This window comes from Notolepis coatsorum (genome assembly GCF_963971535.1).
Source record: "Notolepis coatsorum genome assembly, chromosome: 10".
Classification (NCBI taxonomy): Eukaryota; Metazoa; Chordata; class Actinopteri; order Aulopiformes; family Paralepididae; genus Notolepis; species Notolepis coatsorum.
The window spans coordinates 23,010,314-23,025,703 of NC_140174.1; the positions used below are offsets into that span (position 1 = coordinate 23,010,314).

Here is a 15,390-nt window from a genome sequence, read left to right on the forward strand (position 1 = left end):
AGATTCTCAAAATTCTAATCTCACAGGTAAGATTATACACCTGACGGGGGTTAGAGTCCAGTCAGATTGATAGACCACCACAAACTAGCGGCTGAGCCGAGCGCTAACATCTACCACTAAGGCTTCACCAGGGTCTGGAGACGACTACATTGTTATTTATGTATTTATTTATTTATTACAAAATAGTCCCAGAGGAAAAGTACAAATATGTCACAAGAATTAACAGACAATTAAGGAAAAAGGTCAAGGAATACAATAATTAACAGCATCACATGTGCCGCCAAAGCCCAGACACAAAACAAACAAAAACTTAGTACACTTACTGAAATTTGAACTTCTTCGATACAGGTGTGGATGTGTAGGACTGCATTGTAACCGGGACAGATGATGGACTTGTGTTCAATGATGACGATCTGGAATCATAGGTGCATGAAGCGTGTGATGAGCAACACCAGAGGAAGAAGGACAACATGAAAGACAAGAGACAGCAGGGTGCCTTGATCTCTACCTGTGAAGGACAACATGTCAAGACAAGAGACAGCAGCGTGGTCTCTCTACCTGTGCGTCGAAGGTGCGGCAGGAGTGGCAGAGGTTCTCCGCGTTGCAGAGGATGAAGCCGGGCAGTATCTCCTCCTCCTCGATGCCCTTCAGCCGCAGCTTCAGGTTCTCTCCGGGCATCGCCTCGTCCGTCTCCACGTCGTCACTCAGCAGACTCAGCACCTCCACTGTGTGCTAGATTCAAATGTATTGTCGTTTTAAATGTGCTTTAGAAGCGAACTTACTTACATACTTGTGTGCTTCAGTGTCTCCTTCAGTTATTGGTGTAAAGTTGTGGAATTCTCTCCATAGCGAGCTTAAGGGATGTAATAGTATTTATCAATTAAAAAAAACTATAAAAAAAAAAATTTAGTCAGTATGAAAATCAAATGTGATCTGAATAGTGAGATCTTTTCTTTTTTTTCTCTCTTTTATTCTTTATAATGAATTTTTTTTCTTGTTTAACTGTGGATTGTATGTTTCTTGTATAATGGTATACATTATTATTTTGAGTAAATTAGGTTGTACGCCGACCATTAAGTAAATACTTGAATAAGGGGCAGGTAACTATAAGATTTACCGGTATTCTTCTTCCTGCTCCTTTTGTCCATGGAATGATATTTATGATTGTGTAATGAAGAAACTGATTGTATTGATTCCATGTGGCAAATAAAAACTCTGAACTGAACTTAGACTTGTCATTGTGTATTATGCTGTCATGGTGTCATTGTATATGTGGTGTCAAGCCTACCCTGTTTGGCATCATGACAAGCTGCTGTGCTTTGCTGATGCACCCCGACTCCAGCTTCCCGAGGATGACTGTGCCCATGTCCTGCACACGCACACACACAGAGATCATAATAAGTCAACAACAAAGGCACAGGAACTGAGTAGCGACCCAATCTGTTCCTAAACCGTAGAGATAAACATCAGACACTCTTGGCTCAGCGTACAGAATTACCTTGCTAATTCCACTCACAGCGCCTCTAACACCATTAGCGAGATGAAGTACCGTATCATCCGCGTACAATGACGTTCTGACGGCACTGGTGTCTTTCAGAGGGAGATTTAACAGGGTGTGTCCACGGCTTATGCACCGGGTTAACAGAGAACACAGCTTTTCTTTACTGCAGAGATGTAGGCTACGTTCAGACTGCAGACGTAAAAGTGGCCCGGATCTGATTTCTTTGCTCATATGACCTCGGATCAGATTTCTTCACGACACAACGGCACAAATCACAATCTGTCAAAGCACAAAATCAGCATAAATCACATGGAATCTGATTTTTTCAATTCTGATTTAGGCCACTTTCATAATGTGTGGTCCTAAATCAGATACAGGTCTGATTGAGACCTCAGTGACTTTCATGTGACTTTCAAGTCACTCTAGATTAACATTTGTCACAATTTCTTACTTCAATCTTCTTTATTGTTCATTTGCGCATGCGGGTCAGTTCAGGAGCGTGACCGGGTCAGACTGGAATCTGATCTTAGCCACATTAAAAAAATTATGTGAACAGCCAAACCAAGCAATAGATCAGAATTGAACATTAAGGCTTGCAGTGTGAATGCAGCCATAGATACTGTACCTCGCCACTATATCATAAAGAAAAGAAAATACAGGTAGTACGTCGTTAACATTCTTGCTGCATGTAGTTTGTTCCTTCACTCAACTCGCACAATCCCCCTCATTGAGCTTCTGTTGAGTCAACGCACACTATCTGTGATCACGTACAGATCAGTCAGCACGTGATTTGTGCGTATTTAAGGGGATGTTACAGGAATACGTTGACATTTTGACTTGCAGTTGATTATTTTTCTTCACTTGAGACTAGTCTCACTGAAGGAAACAGTTTACGCACATAATTGAATTAGCCTGGTTGCCCGCGTGACGAGAGCACTGATACATCTGGATTAGCCTGGGTCACAAGCTGCTGAGAACATCTCAAAGATCCCCTCCACGCACGCTTTTAACACTTCAAATGTTGTATAATAATAATAACTTTATTTATATAGCACCTTTCATAGAGGAATTGCAGCTCAAAGTGCTTCACAGCAAATAGCATAACATTAACATAGGCATAAAACTAGCATACAGTTGACAGAATAAAAGCAATGCATAAAGTGCAGACATAAGAATAGCCATAAAATAGACAATAAAAGTAGTGCAATGTAGAAAGTGCAGACATAAGAATAGGCATAAAATAAGTATACAATAGACAGGATAAAGGTAATGCAGTAAAATGGCTCTCATTTGCAGTACAATAATCACATCTTTAAATGTTGTCCATATTAAAAGGCCAAGGTGAAAAGATACGTTTTTAGCTTACTTTTCAAAATACTTAGTGAGCTCACCTCCCTAATCTCCATAGGTACTGTGTTCCACAGCTTTGTATATCGAATAACAATCCGTTTGGTTTTTCCACCAAACGTGTTCAGTAAACGAGTGGAAATGTCTCAGCAGCATCTCATTGAGAATGAAAGGATCTGTGAACGGCCCCTGCATCTTGTTACTAAGTAACTAAGAGATTAGCTTAAAAAAATAAAAATAAGATTTGTGCATAGATCACGAGATGAGTCAACTTATAATACGAGTTTCACGTTAGCAGTTACTATTTCCAGTGTGGTGAGTTGGGCAATGGTAATGGTGCATTTATATAGCGATTTTATCCAAAGTGCTTTAAAATGTTTGTTCCTCACATTCACACACCGACGGCGGAGCCAACCTGCTCATCGGGAGCGGGTTAGAGGTCATTTTTAACAGATTGCAGAATGGGTACAATACAGTATGGCTCAATTCACACAATTGTTAAGGGGATGCAGACCAGAGAAATACCTTGTTTACATCAGGGTCCCCCATTTCCAATTCATATGACAAAAAAAAGTTGATCAAAAAAAATATGATATCTATTTCTCATTTTTATATTCAGATATAATTTTATTTCCTAGTCTTTCTACTATTACCCTACCCATACCTCTACACTTCGACACACTGCCCGAGGGGAGCGGGAATCGAACCGGGAACCTTCCGATTACAAGACGACTGCTCTACCTCTTGAGCCACTGTACCCCATGAGAGGATCACAGGATTAGTTATGTACTCTGTTTAGTAGTACTGTAGCAGAGTACACACAGTACTAATAAACAGAGTATACAGTACTAATAAACATAGTACACAGTGCTACTAAACATAGTAAAGTGCTACTAAACAGAGTACACAGTTCTAATAAACATAGTACACAGTGCTACTAAACATACCGGTAGTAAAGTGCTACTAAACATAGTACACAGTACTACTAAACAGAGTACACATTCCAATAAACAGAGTACACAGTGCTACTAAACGTAGTACACAGTGCTACTAAACATAGTAAAGTGCTACTAAACATAGTACACAGTACTACTAAACAGAGTACACAGTACTACTAAACGTAGTACACAGTGCTACTAAACATAGTAAAGTGCTACTAAACATAGTACACAGTACTACTAAACGTAGTACACAGTGCTACTAAACATAGTAAAGTGCTACTAAACATAGTACACAGTACTACTAAACAGAGTGCACAGTACTACTAAACAGAGTACACAGTACTACTAAACAGAGTACACAGTGCTACTAAACAGAGTACACAGTACTACTAAACAGAGTACACAGTGCTACTAAACAGAGTACACAGTACTACTAAACAGCCAATATGCACCATGCAAAAAAAAGTAATAAGAATAATCAACAATGTAGGATATTATGAACACACCAATAACTTATTTATAAAGCTACAAACATTGAAATGTATGGACCTAGTTGATTTCAAAACTGCCCTCATTGTATACAAAGCCAGATACAAACTAATCCCAGGCAACATTCAAAAATGGTTCAGAGAGAGGGAAGGAGAATATAACTTAAGAGGGAGAGGGAATCTTAAACAACCTGAAAAACGCTGAAAAGCTGGAGATCTGCTAACCCACTATTAAAAGCATTCTCTTTTTTTTTCACATGTACACCACTCTTATACCAGAATTAGGGATGCCCCGATCGATCGGCCACCGATCGTTATCGGCCGATAATCAGTATAAATATGCGATCGGTGATCTGTGATAATGCTTTATTTTCGCCGATCGTCAAAACCGATCTCACTCGCTGAGTTCTGTCTCAGACACCGGGAGCTGCACACAGTGGTGCGGCGTCTGCTCCTCCCTCCAGCCCCTCCCGCACGCATGTAAACACGGGTCTAGTCTAGTCTAGTCTAGTGGGACGGGACCTCCCTGAGCTAACGTTAGCTACCGTTACAAAATGACCCAGTCAACTATTCACTTTTAGTTTAATACATGATGAGGCATTGTCTAACCGAACGGTATGTAGCCGGCTAGCTACTGATAGCTCCTGATATCAACAAATGCTCCAGCAATAGTCTAGTAGAGACGTGTATGATACCTCTGTTAGCTCACGTTAGCGCAAGTTAGTTCACTGTTCAAAAACGAAATGTCCCATTGAACTAAATAGTTCACTGAGGCGTTGTATTAACGTTATATATCCGGCTAGCAGTAGCTACAGATAGCTCCTGATATCAATGTCTTATAACACTGATTCGACGCGTATTCGAGCTGAGGGCATGTTGTTGAATGTGATCAATAGGGTCCAGCTGCAGCTCCGTTGAATCCTGGCCGTAGCTCGAGGCTACTCGAGTATAGGTCCAGCTGCAGCTCCGGAGAATCCTGGCCGTAGCTGGAGGCTACTCGAGTACACACAGACAGTGGAGCTTGTTGCGTGGTGGCGATGTCTCGCAGATAATACAAGTACAAGTCTAATTATATAATATATATATTTTATTAAAAAAAAATTAAAATTATATAAAATAATTTTGAATTTTATTTTAATAAAAAATTATCGGTATCGGATCGGTATCGGCCGATATGGCTCACGGCGATCGGTGATCGGTATCGGTGGCAAAAAACGTGATCGGGGCATCCCTAACCAGAATAGATTATTTTTTTATTGATAAAACCCTGTTAGACTCTGTCCGCTCAGTTGACTATTTAGCCATTGTGATTTCGGACCATGCGCCTATACACATGGACATCTCCTTTACTCTGAATAGAAAAGATCGCCCTCCCTGGAGATTCGATACCTTGCTACTTTCCGACAAGGGGTTTTTGCGACAATTTCTAAATCAATTGACGACTTCTTACTCATCAATAGATCGGATTCAATATCTCACTCACTGTTGTGGGAGACTTTAAAAGTGGTTCTGCGTGGTGAAATAATTTCCCATGTAGCCCATGCGAACAAAACTCAGAGAAAGCGGTTGCAAGACCTTACAGATTCTATTCTCCAGCTTGATGGTGAGTACGCCACAGACCCTTCACCTGAATTGTATAAAAAGAAGCTTGATTTGCAGTCTGAATTCGATCTATTATCCACAAAGAAAGCTGAAGGTCTGCTGCTCCACTCCCGCGGCCTGTCGTATGAATATGGAGACAAGAACAGTCGGCTGCTTGCACATCAGCTCAAGCGCAGGGCAGCCTCCAGGCTGATCCCACAGATAAGGGATCGCTCTAATAACATGGTCTCCAAACCCCAAGACATTAACAAGGTATTTGAAGTGTTTTACTCCACTCTCTACACATCCGAACCCCCTCCCGACAGAATATCTATGGATACTTTTTTAAATGACCTAGAATTCCCGTCTATAGAACCAGAGCTGGCTAAGGATTTAGACAGACCATTGAACATTGATGAGATCAAGGAGGCTATCAATGCTATGCAGAGTGGCAAGGCACCGGGTCCAGATGGCGATGAGGCAGGTTTTTATAAAAAGTTTTGTGACAAACTCGCCCTGCTTCTGATGGAAATGTTTAACGAGTCCCTGAAAAATGGGACACTGCCACATACACTCACCCAAGCAACCATTTCCCTCCTACTTAAAAAGGACAAAGACCCCACAGATTGTGGATCGTATCGATGGAAAGGTCATTGCCAAGGTGATGGCTAGGCGTCTGGAGAACATCTTACCTCTGATTATTTCTGAGGACCAGACTGGCTTCATTAAGGGTCGCCACTCCTTTTCTAACATTCGCAGACTCTTGAATATTATACACACTTCAGGTCCTTCTCTCCCTCCTGAGGTAATTATATCTCTGGACGCGGAGAAGGCCTTTGACCGCGTGGAGTGGGAGTACTTGTTCACGACTCTGCAGAAATTTGGGTTCGGGGACACATTTATTTCATGGGTCCGGCTACTCTACTCCGCCCCCTTGGCCTGTGTTACTACCAACTCTATAAATTCCCCTTATTTCCCACTCTCCAGAGGGACACGCCAGGGTTGTCCTTTGTCCCCGTTATTGTTTGCCGTCGCCGCTGAACCTCTATCCACTGCACTCAAGTCCTCGCCCCACTTCCGTGGTATCACCCGTCACGGAATCGAACACAGGGTTTCCCTTTACGCTGATGACCTTCTGCTCTATTTGACGCATCCCATTACCTCCATCCCTCAACTGGACGTACTTCTAGAATTTACTACACGTCATCTGATGTTGACCGGATGGGCGAGGGGGCGTTTATAATTCCGTGGGCAACGTTATACCATTCATCTAATGTGAGTCATATGTTCATCATAGCAGTTTATATCGAACACGGCAATACTACACGCTAAAACTCACCCCAGTCTCCTCGGGCCGTTGGGCGATCAGCGGGGAGTAGACAGTTTTCAATTATGGGATGTTGAAATGCCCGATCTATTTCCAGGTTGTATAATAGTATATACGTCCAAATCATGTTGTTTTTTCGAGTTATTTCCACCGATCGATGTTCACTGTGTGAAGACAGAGTCTCTCTAACATTAGCGAGTACCCGGACCCCATATGGAGTGAGTCCTGCCGGTTCAAAGGTTGACATCCGGTTTCGATCTGCCGATCGGCCACCAGATGGCGCTCTTGAACCGCTAGAGGGTTGAGAGGAGATCAGCACTGTGTGTCAAGGCTGCGGAGGGGAAATATGATTTCGATCAGATTTTTGAAATATTGATATCAAAGACGAGTTACGGCGTCCTCGGCAACTTGAGCATGGCGGGGAATGACGAGTTCCGGCGTTTTCGGCAGTTAAAGTGTTAACAACTCAGCCTTACAAATGACACAATCTTCAATTCCCTTTCGTCTGTCACAATCAGGCTTTAAATATCTGGGCATAACATTTACATTTACATTTACATTTAGTCATTTAGCTGACGCTTTTATCCAAAGCGACTTACAAGTTCTGTACGACAAGACAGCAAGAAGGGTACAACTCTATCAGCTGAGTAACAATGTTCATCAAGTGTTGCGTGTTACAGTGTAGGTTAGTTTATTAGGACAAGTGCATGACAGTAAAGTTAGTTAGGGTTAGGGTTAGGTTTTTTTTTCTTCTTTTGTAATCATTTCAGATAATGGTTGAAGTGAGTCTTTAGAGGCATAAAGATCACCCACACCTTAAACTCTATTTTTGAAGCTAACTTCCCCCCATTAATCACCAACATGAAAGCTGACTTTCAACGTTGGAGCAGCCTGCCCATCTCACTCTCCGGTAAAGTACAATGTGTTAAGATGAATATCCTGCCCAAATTCCTGTATGTCTTTCAATGTCTCCCTCTATTTCTACCCAAATCCTTTTTTCTCACAATAGACCAAGCAATATCTGCCTTTATCTGGGGGGGAAAGATCCATAGAATAGGCAAAGCCATCCTACAAGGACCTAGGAGGTCAGGTGGACTTGCGCTCCCCAATTTCATGCACTATTACTGGTCTGCCAACATCCATACAATTATTCTTTGGTTAAAAACCCCAGAAACAGACTGATGTAGCTTAGAAGCGCAATCGTGCCGTTCATCCTCCCTGGCAGCTCTGGTCTAATCTTCTTTCCCTCTCTCTCCTTCCCGGCACTCCTCAAACCCTGTTGTTCTGTCCACTTTAAAGATTTGGATACAGTTTCGTCGCCACTTTAAACTCTGTTCAGCATCAGTCTTGGGGCCTATTAGTAATAACCACCTGTTTGTTCCCTCCACTCTGGACTTGTCTTTTACACGCTGGAATAGACTCGGAATAAATTGTTTCAAAGATCTATATGACGGTGACACTTTCTCCAGTTTTAGCTCCTTATGTCTCCAATTTGGTCTTCCACGCTCAGATCTATTTCGTTATCTTCAGATACATCATTTTGTACGTGCACAATTTGACTAATTTCCTAGCCCCCCTCAACAATCAAATTGGGAGAGACTCTTGGGTCTATCACCAAACCAAAAAAGGCTTATATCTGAAATGTATCAAAATATTATGTGCTTGACCAAAGACAAAAGCGCTAAGACAAGGTCCAGGTGGGAGGAGGAGCTGGGGGTGGAACTGACAAGAGGAGTGGTGGGGGGGGGGGAGCACTGGATAGGGTGAATTCCTCCTCCACTTGTGCCCGACTCAGTCTAATACACAGAGTACACTACAGCAAAGCAAGACTAGCTGAAATCTACCCAGACTCCAATCCCAATTGTGACCGCTGTAATAGTCCACAAGCTGATCTCTCACATGTTTTGGTCCTGCCCAGGGCTTAGACCATTATGGTCCTCAATATTTACTGTGCTCTCGATAGCACTAGATACTACAATACAGCCCTGTCCACTGTTGGCCATTTTCGGGGTACCGGCTGAGCCTCTCCCTATTAAGCCAAACGATACTGACATGTTGGCTTTTGCCACGCGGAGAATACTTCTAGTCTGGAAATTGTCTACACCTCCCCCCTTCTCCGCCTGGCTAAAAGACATGGTCTTGTTTCTAAAACTAGAGAAGATTAAGTATGCACTTAGAGGAGTTAACGAAAGATTCTTTCAAAAGTGGCAGCCGTTCATTTATTACTTTAACAGCCTACCTGTTCTCCCTCCTGACTGAGTGTCTTCCTTCTTTGAGTGACCCTCCCATCTAACCAGGCCCAACAGTACTATGTAATACCACCAGATAACTATGTATACTCCATAACTGATTAATGTACCATATCTGACTCAGACTATTTTCCTTTCGTTTATTATTTTTTTTATTTTTCATTGTTATATTTGTATTATTTAATTTAATTGTATTAGTCAGTAGCAATTATTATTATTGTCTGTATTTTAACCTTTTCTCTTGTTGCATGTTATGTATATAGCCCTACCTGTTGATCCGTGGGGTGGGTGGGTTTGGGGGTGGGATGGGTGGGGTAGATTAAAAAAAAAAGGGGGGGGAAAGGGTGAATGAATAATTCTGACTTTGTAATTGTACAAACATGCTTCACCAATAAAAACTTTTGTTAAAAAAATAAATAAAAATGGTACACACTACGCTGAAAAGCATGTGCATATATCTGTGTGTGGAGTGAAGTTGTGGAATAATTTACCGGAATACATCAAACTGAGTAAACATATGACACTTGAAAAAGGCCACAGGCCGAAACGTTGTGTTCAAGTACATTAAAACTTGGGAACACTATATACGGTGTGCAGACTTTTTTTCCACAAACATTACAGATCTATTTCGAGTCTAGCACCCGTGACTACATTTGGGATGTGCGTGAGTCTTTTCTACTACAATTTAAAAAGCAGCTAAAAAAATACACATTAGAGAAATACAGAAATGAGTAATGAGGATAAACAAAGTTATGTTATATTGTGTTATGTAGTGCTGTACTGTATTCACTGCCGTCAAGTGAATCAAGTTTTTTTTCTTTTCATACTATAAGTAAAAGTATATTCTATATTGTAATATACTAAATTATGTTATATCTAGTCAAATTAATGGAAGAACAAATGTAAATGGGGGTAGGGATCAATAAGCTTAGCTTCCCTCTACTCCTTTTTTGGACATGTCTGCTAACTAAATACATTGCTCTTGACTTTGTTTATAATTCCTTTATTTTAATGTTTTTTTAATGTTTTTAATTTTTTTTAATTGTTTGTTGTTATGATTGTTTGGTTTGACGGAGCTAGATACCGTGATTTGTTTGAGGAATATGGAGAATACATGTTCAAAAAGAAACTTTTTAATTCATTCATTCATAGTACACAGTGCTACTAAACAGAGTACACAGTGCTACTAAACAGAGTACAGATGAGATGTGTACGGATCAACCTAATGCGCATACAGCATTACAGCGCAAATCCACTGTTTTATGGAATGACGTGATGACTATGGGAACTCGGCCTGACAACGATAACCAGATTAACTGAACTATAACATAATCCCATTGGAGTAGAACACCGGGTCGAGTACGGTTTTGTTTCATTATACCTACACAGAATGAGAGAGACAGAGAGATAGAGGTAGAGGATGAGAGAGAGAGAGGTAGAAGATGATGGAGACAGAGAGAGAGGTAGAGGATGAGGGAGACAGAGAGAGAGAGGTAGAGGATGAAGGAGACAGAGAGAGAGGTAGAGGATGAGGGAGACAGAGGTAGATGATGAGGGAGACAGAGGGGTGGATGTGAGAAGAGGTGTGGCTGTAATGTGTGGCTATAGCTGAGGAAGCTATAAAATATCTTAATTTCATCAGCAGCTCTGTGCTCTGCTCGTCCAAAGCTACGCCTTCACACAAATAAAATCACTGCCAAGAAGCTAAATGATGCTGCAGACAAAATCACTGTGTGTGTGCATATGTATGTGTGTGTATGTATTATGTGTTTGTGTATGTGTGTGTGTGTGCACTCTGGCTCATGTAGGTGTGTTTGTTGTGTACATGCATGTTTTTGTGTGTACATGTGTTTTTGTGTGTGTGAGAAACTGCAAATGATTTCCCTTCATCTCCACAAGGAGACAGAGTGGTTTACTTGCTGGCAGCACCTCCCACTCTAGAAAGAGAGGCGTGGTCGAGGAGCAGCACCTCCCACTCTAGAAAGAGAGGCGTGGTCGAGGAGCAGCACCTCCCACTCTAGAAAGAGAGGCGTGGTCGAGGAGCAGCACCTCCCACTCTAGAAAGAGAGGCGTGGTCGAGGACTACTTCCTCCTCTTTGTCTACAGACATCTTTTCAACAGTACATTTCCTTGAACTTTAAATATAACTCAACTGAAAAACAAAAACAAGACCTGGCTTATTAAAAACATGGATCTAGCTAAAAAAAACATCACTGTGGCTAAAAGTCGATTCTCTTGTTTTCATACTCATTAAAAAAAATCGTCATTGAAAATAAAACGTGATTAATTGCCCGGCCCTACTACAAGAGTCTGAGATCATTTCAGTCCAGAGGGACACGACATGAGGACAGTGTGGTCCAGAGGGACATGTCATGAGGACGGTGTGGTCCAGAGGGACATGTCATGAGGACAGTGTGGTCCAGAGGGACATGTCATGAGGACAGTGTGGTCCAGAGGGACACGTCATGAGGACAGTGTGGTCCAGAGAGACACGTCATGAGGACAGTGTGGTCCAGAGGGACACGTCATGAGGACAGTGTGGTCCAGAGAGACACGTCATGAGGACAGTGTGGTCCAGAGGGACATGACATGAGGACGGTGTGGTCCAGAGGGACATGTCATGAGGACAGTGTGGTCCAGAGGGACATGTCATGAGGACGGTGTGGTCCAGAGAGACATGTCATGAGGACGGTGTGGTCCAGAGGGACATGTCATGAGGACGGTGTGGTCCAGAGGGACATGTCATGAGGACGGTGTGGTCCAGAGGGACATGTCATGAGGACGGTGTGGTCCAGAGAGACATGTCATGAGGACAGTGTGGTCCAGAGGGACATGTCATGAGGACGGTGTGGTCCAGAGAGACATGTCATGAGGACAGTGTGGTCCAGAGGGACATGTCATGAGGACAGTGTGGTCCAGAGGGACATGTCATGAGGACGGTGTGGTCCAGAGGGACATGACATGAGGACAGTGTGGTCCAGAGGGACACGTCATGAGGACAGTGTGGTCCAGAGGGACATGTCATGAGGACGGTGTGGTCCAGAGGGACATGTCATGAGGACGGTGTGGTCCAGAGGGACATGTCATGAGGACAGTGTGGTCCAGAGGGACATGACATGAGGACAGTGTGGTCCAGAGGGACACGTCATGAGGACAGTGTGGTCCAGAGGGACATGTCATGAGGACAGTGTGGTCCAGAGGGACATGACATGAGGACAGTGTGGTGGTGAAGACACAGGACCCATATGATGTGGCCAATATCAGATTCCAGTGTGAACTAGTCACGCTCCTGAACTGACCCGCATGTGCAAGTTAACAATAAAGAAGATGGACGTAAAATAAATTGAGACAAATGTCAATCTCTAGAGTGATGTAAAATTAGCATGAAAGTCGCATTGCAAAAGAAATCTGACCGATATCCGATTTAGGACCACATACGAAAGTGGCCCAAATCAGAATTGAAAAGACTGCTCACGTTTACATTTAGTCATTTAGCTGACGCTTTTATCCAAAGTCACTTACAAGTTGTGTACAACAAGTCAGCAGGAAGGGTACAACTCTGGCAGCTAAGGGTCAGTAACATTGTTCGTCAAACAGTGTCGAACTTGAGTGCTACAGTCTTGAGTGCATAGTAGTAAAGACATACTAGCATCGTAGGTAGTAGTAGTATAGGCAAGGTAGATGCAGAGTGCATACTAGTGAAAGACAGCATGAAGGTTAGCTCACCTTGTACTTGTCTACGATAGGTAGTCTGACTGGTCCGTCGATGGATCTGGTGAAGTTTGGCATACCGTCCATGTGGGGGATGAATGGCAACCCCCTGGTGGAGAACAGAGAGAAGGACTATGAATTCCACACAGATTTCAACACAGTCAGATAGACCACAGAAATAACATTCCCTCTGTTCCGCACAAAAGCTGTTGTACTTTACTATGGAGGCTGTATGATATTTTATGTATGTATGACAGTATGACTACCATATTGTCTTACCTGTATCACTGTACATATGAATACTAAATGGATACATTTAATACTACAACTCTGTACATACATCCGATTAGCACTAGACTCAGTAGGACTCGTTTAATCACCTGTACAATACACTGTACTGTACTTGTGCTGTATAATGACAATACATTTGAATCTAATCTCTAATCTAATCAAATTTTGCAACATAAAACATTGGATCAGCTTGAAACATTTCCCGGCACTAATAAGTGCTTAAAAGTATGAATAAAAACCTAAAACTAAATATGCGTCTTATTATTTCTCAGTGACGCACGGCTGTTAATCCAGTTTGCTTGACAGGTCGCCAGTGCAGCAGCCTTGTGTTTATATTTATCTGTGCAGGATTTACTAAGATCAGAAAACACTGTATGTGACATCAGCCTGCTCAGAGAACCATCAGGTCACAGTGACATCAGCCTGCTGCTCAGAGAACCATCAGGTCAAAGTGACATCAACCTGCTGCTAGGGGTGGACGGTATGGTCTAAAATTTACATCACGGTATAATTTGAAGCATAGACGGTAACGGTATATATCACGGTATCAGTGTTACCGTTAGAATATATTTTTTTGCCTGATAGGCAGGCTATATAAAGAATGACATCCTCAAGGCATGTAGATTTATAATATTTTAACTTAAAACTAGGCTACTTTTGCGTATACAGTCATTATATTCCAAATAAAATAAGTCCTGAGTCGAGACTCCGTGCTGCTCCCATTGCCAACAGCGGGGCTGGATGCTGGATTTTGCGAGAAGCATATGCAGCTGCAGAGCCGCAGAGTAGGGGCGCTTTCAGGTCTGGTCACAGACCCGCTCAACAGCGCCCCCCACCCAACGGCTGAATTGCCAATGGCTGAATTGGAGTATTGCACTGTACACAATGGACATGTCATTTGGACAAGCAAAGCCATTACTTTAAGTTGCAGGCAAGAAAGACAAGTCTGTCCACTGTCTCTGGTTTTAAAACTGCCCTGTTGCAGGTCAAAAAATAAATAAAAAATATTCGATATAGATTATTAAAATATATCGCGATATTTATCGTTATCGTTATATCGCCCAGCCCTAATTTCACCATTTCAGCCCTTGGGTTGTTCCCCACAGAACAGCCGCTTCCCGTGAGGCTGTTCTGTTGGATCGAGCAAACTGGATAACAGCCGTGTCTCTCTGGCAAAGATAAGACATTCCTTTATTGATCCCCTTGTGGAGATTTGGGTGTCATAGCAGCATGGGGGGGGGGGGGGGGGGGGGTGCAGGTATGGCCAGGGTAATAGTAGAAAGATATAAATATAAGCAATACAATTATATCTGAATATAGAAATATGAGAAAAATAAACAGTGTAAACAAAAGGTGCAGATGAGGGTTATATTCAGATTGGTTATATGACACATTACAAGAAATATAGGCAATAAAGAATTTGAATCTGAATATATACTATGAGTAAAAAGTAAACGGTATACACAAGGTGCCGTATACACAAGGTACCCTAACTGGCATGATATACGCCATACGTTGTAGTCTGTGCAGGTTTTGGTGGTTAAGACATTCATAAACAAGTCATAGACTTATCAATGTCAAGAAACGTTTGACATGTTTGTTGGTGAAGCTGCAAATATGAATTGCCCCATGCGGGATCAATCTGAATCTGAATATTGCATAATATCATACAGTCTCCATAGTAATGTAGGGGAGCTTTTGAAGCAGTGGGCGGGGCCTAATGGAACGTCACTATAAATCACACTGCTGATGTCAACACACAGAGAGACGGATCACTGACCTACCTGGTAAACCTTTCCCTTAGAGCTGCCTGTACCTTGTAAAGGCACCAGCCAGAGTGAAGTAAGACGATGTACAGGATCTGCCCTCACAGGAAGCCTCCACTAACGTGTACCAGGTGAATCCACTACAGGAAGCCTCCACTAACGTGTACCAGGTGCATCCACTACAGGAA

General features: G+C 42.4%; 1 protein-coding gene across 3 annotated transcripts in view; it reads right to left on the reverse strand.

Moving 5' to 3' along the window:
* Positions 1–15,390, reverse strand: part of gspt1 (G1 to S phase transition 1) — a 36,858-nt gene that overhangs the window by 4,716 nt on the left and 16,752 nt on the right. For all 3 annotated transcript variants that reach the window (XM_084322500.1, XM_084322499.1, XM_084322501.1), the window contains 4 exons: positions 13,161–13,254; positions 1,289–1,369; positions 559–732; positions 324–413 (listed from right to left, as the gene is read on the reverse strand). In XM_084322500.1, coding sequence (XP_084178626.1) covers positions 324–413; positions 559–732; positions 1,289–1,369; positions 13,161–13,254 — 439 coding nt within the window. The remainder of the gene's footprint in view (positions 1–323; positions 414–558; positions 733–1,288; positions 1,370–13,160; positions 13,255–15,390) is intronic.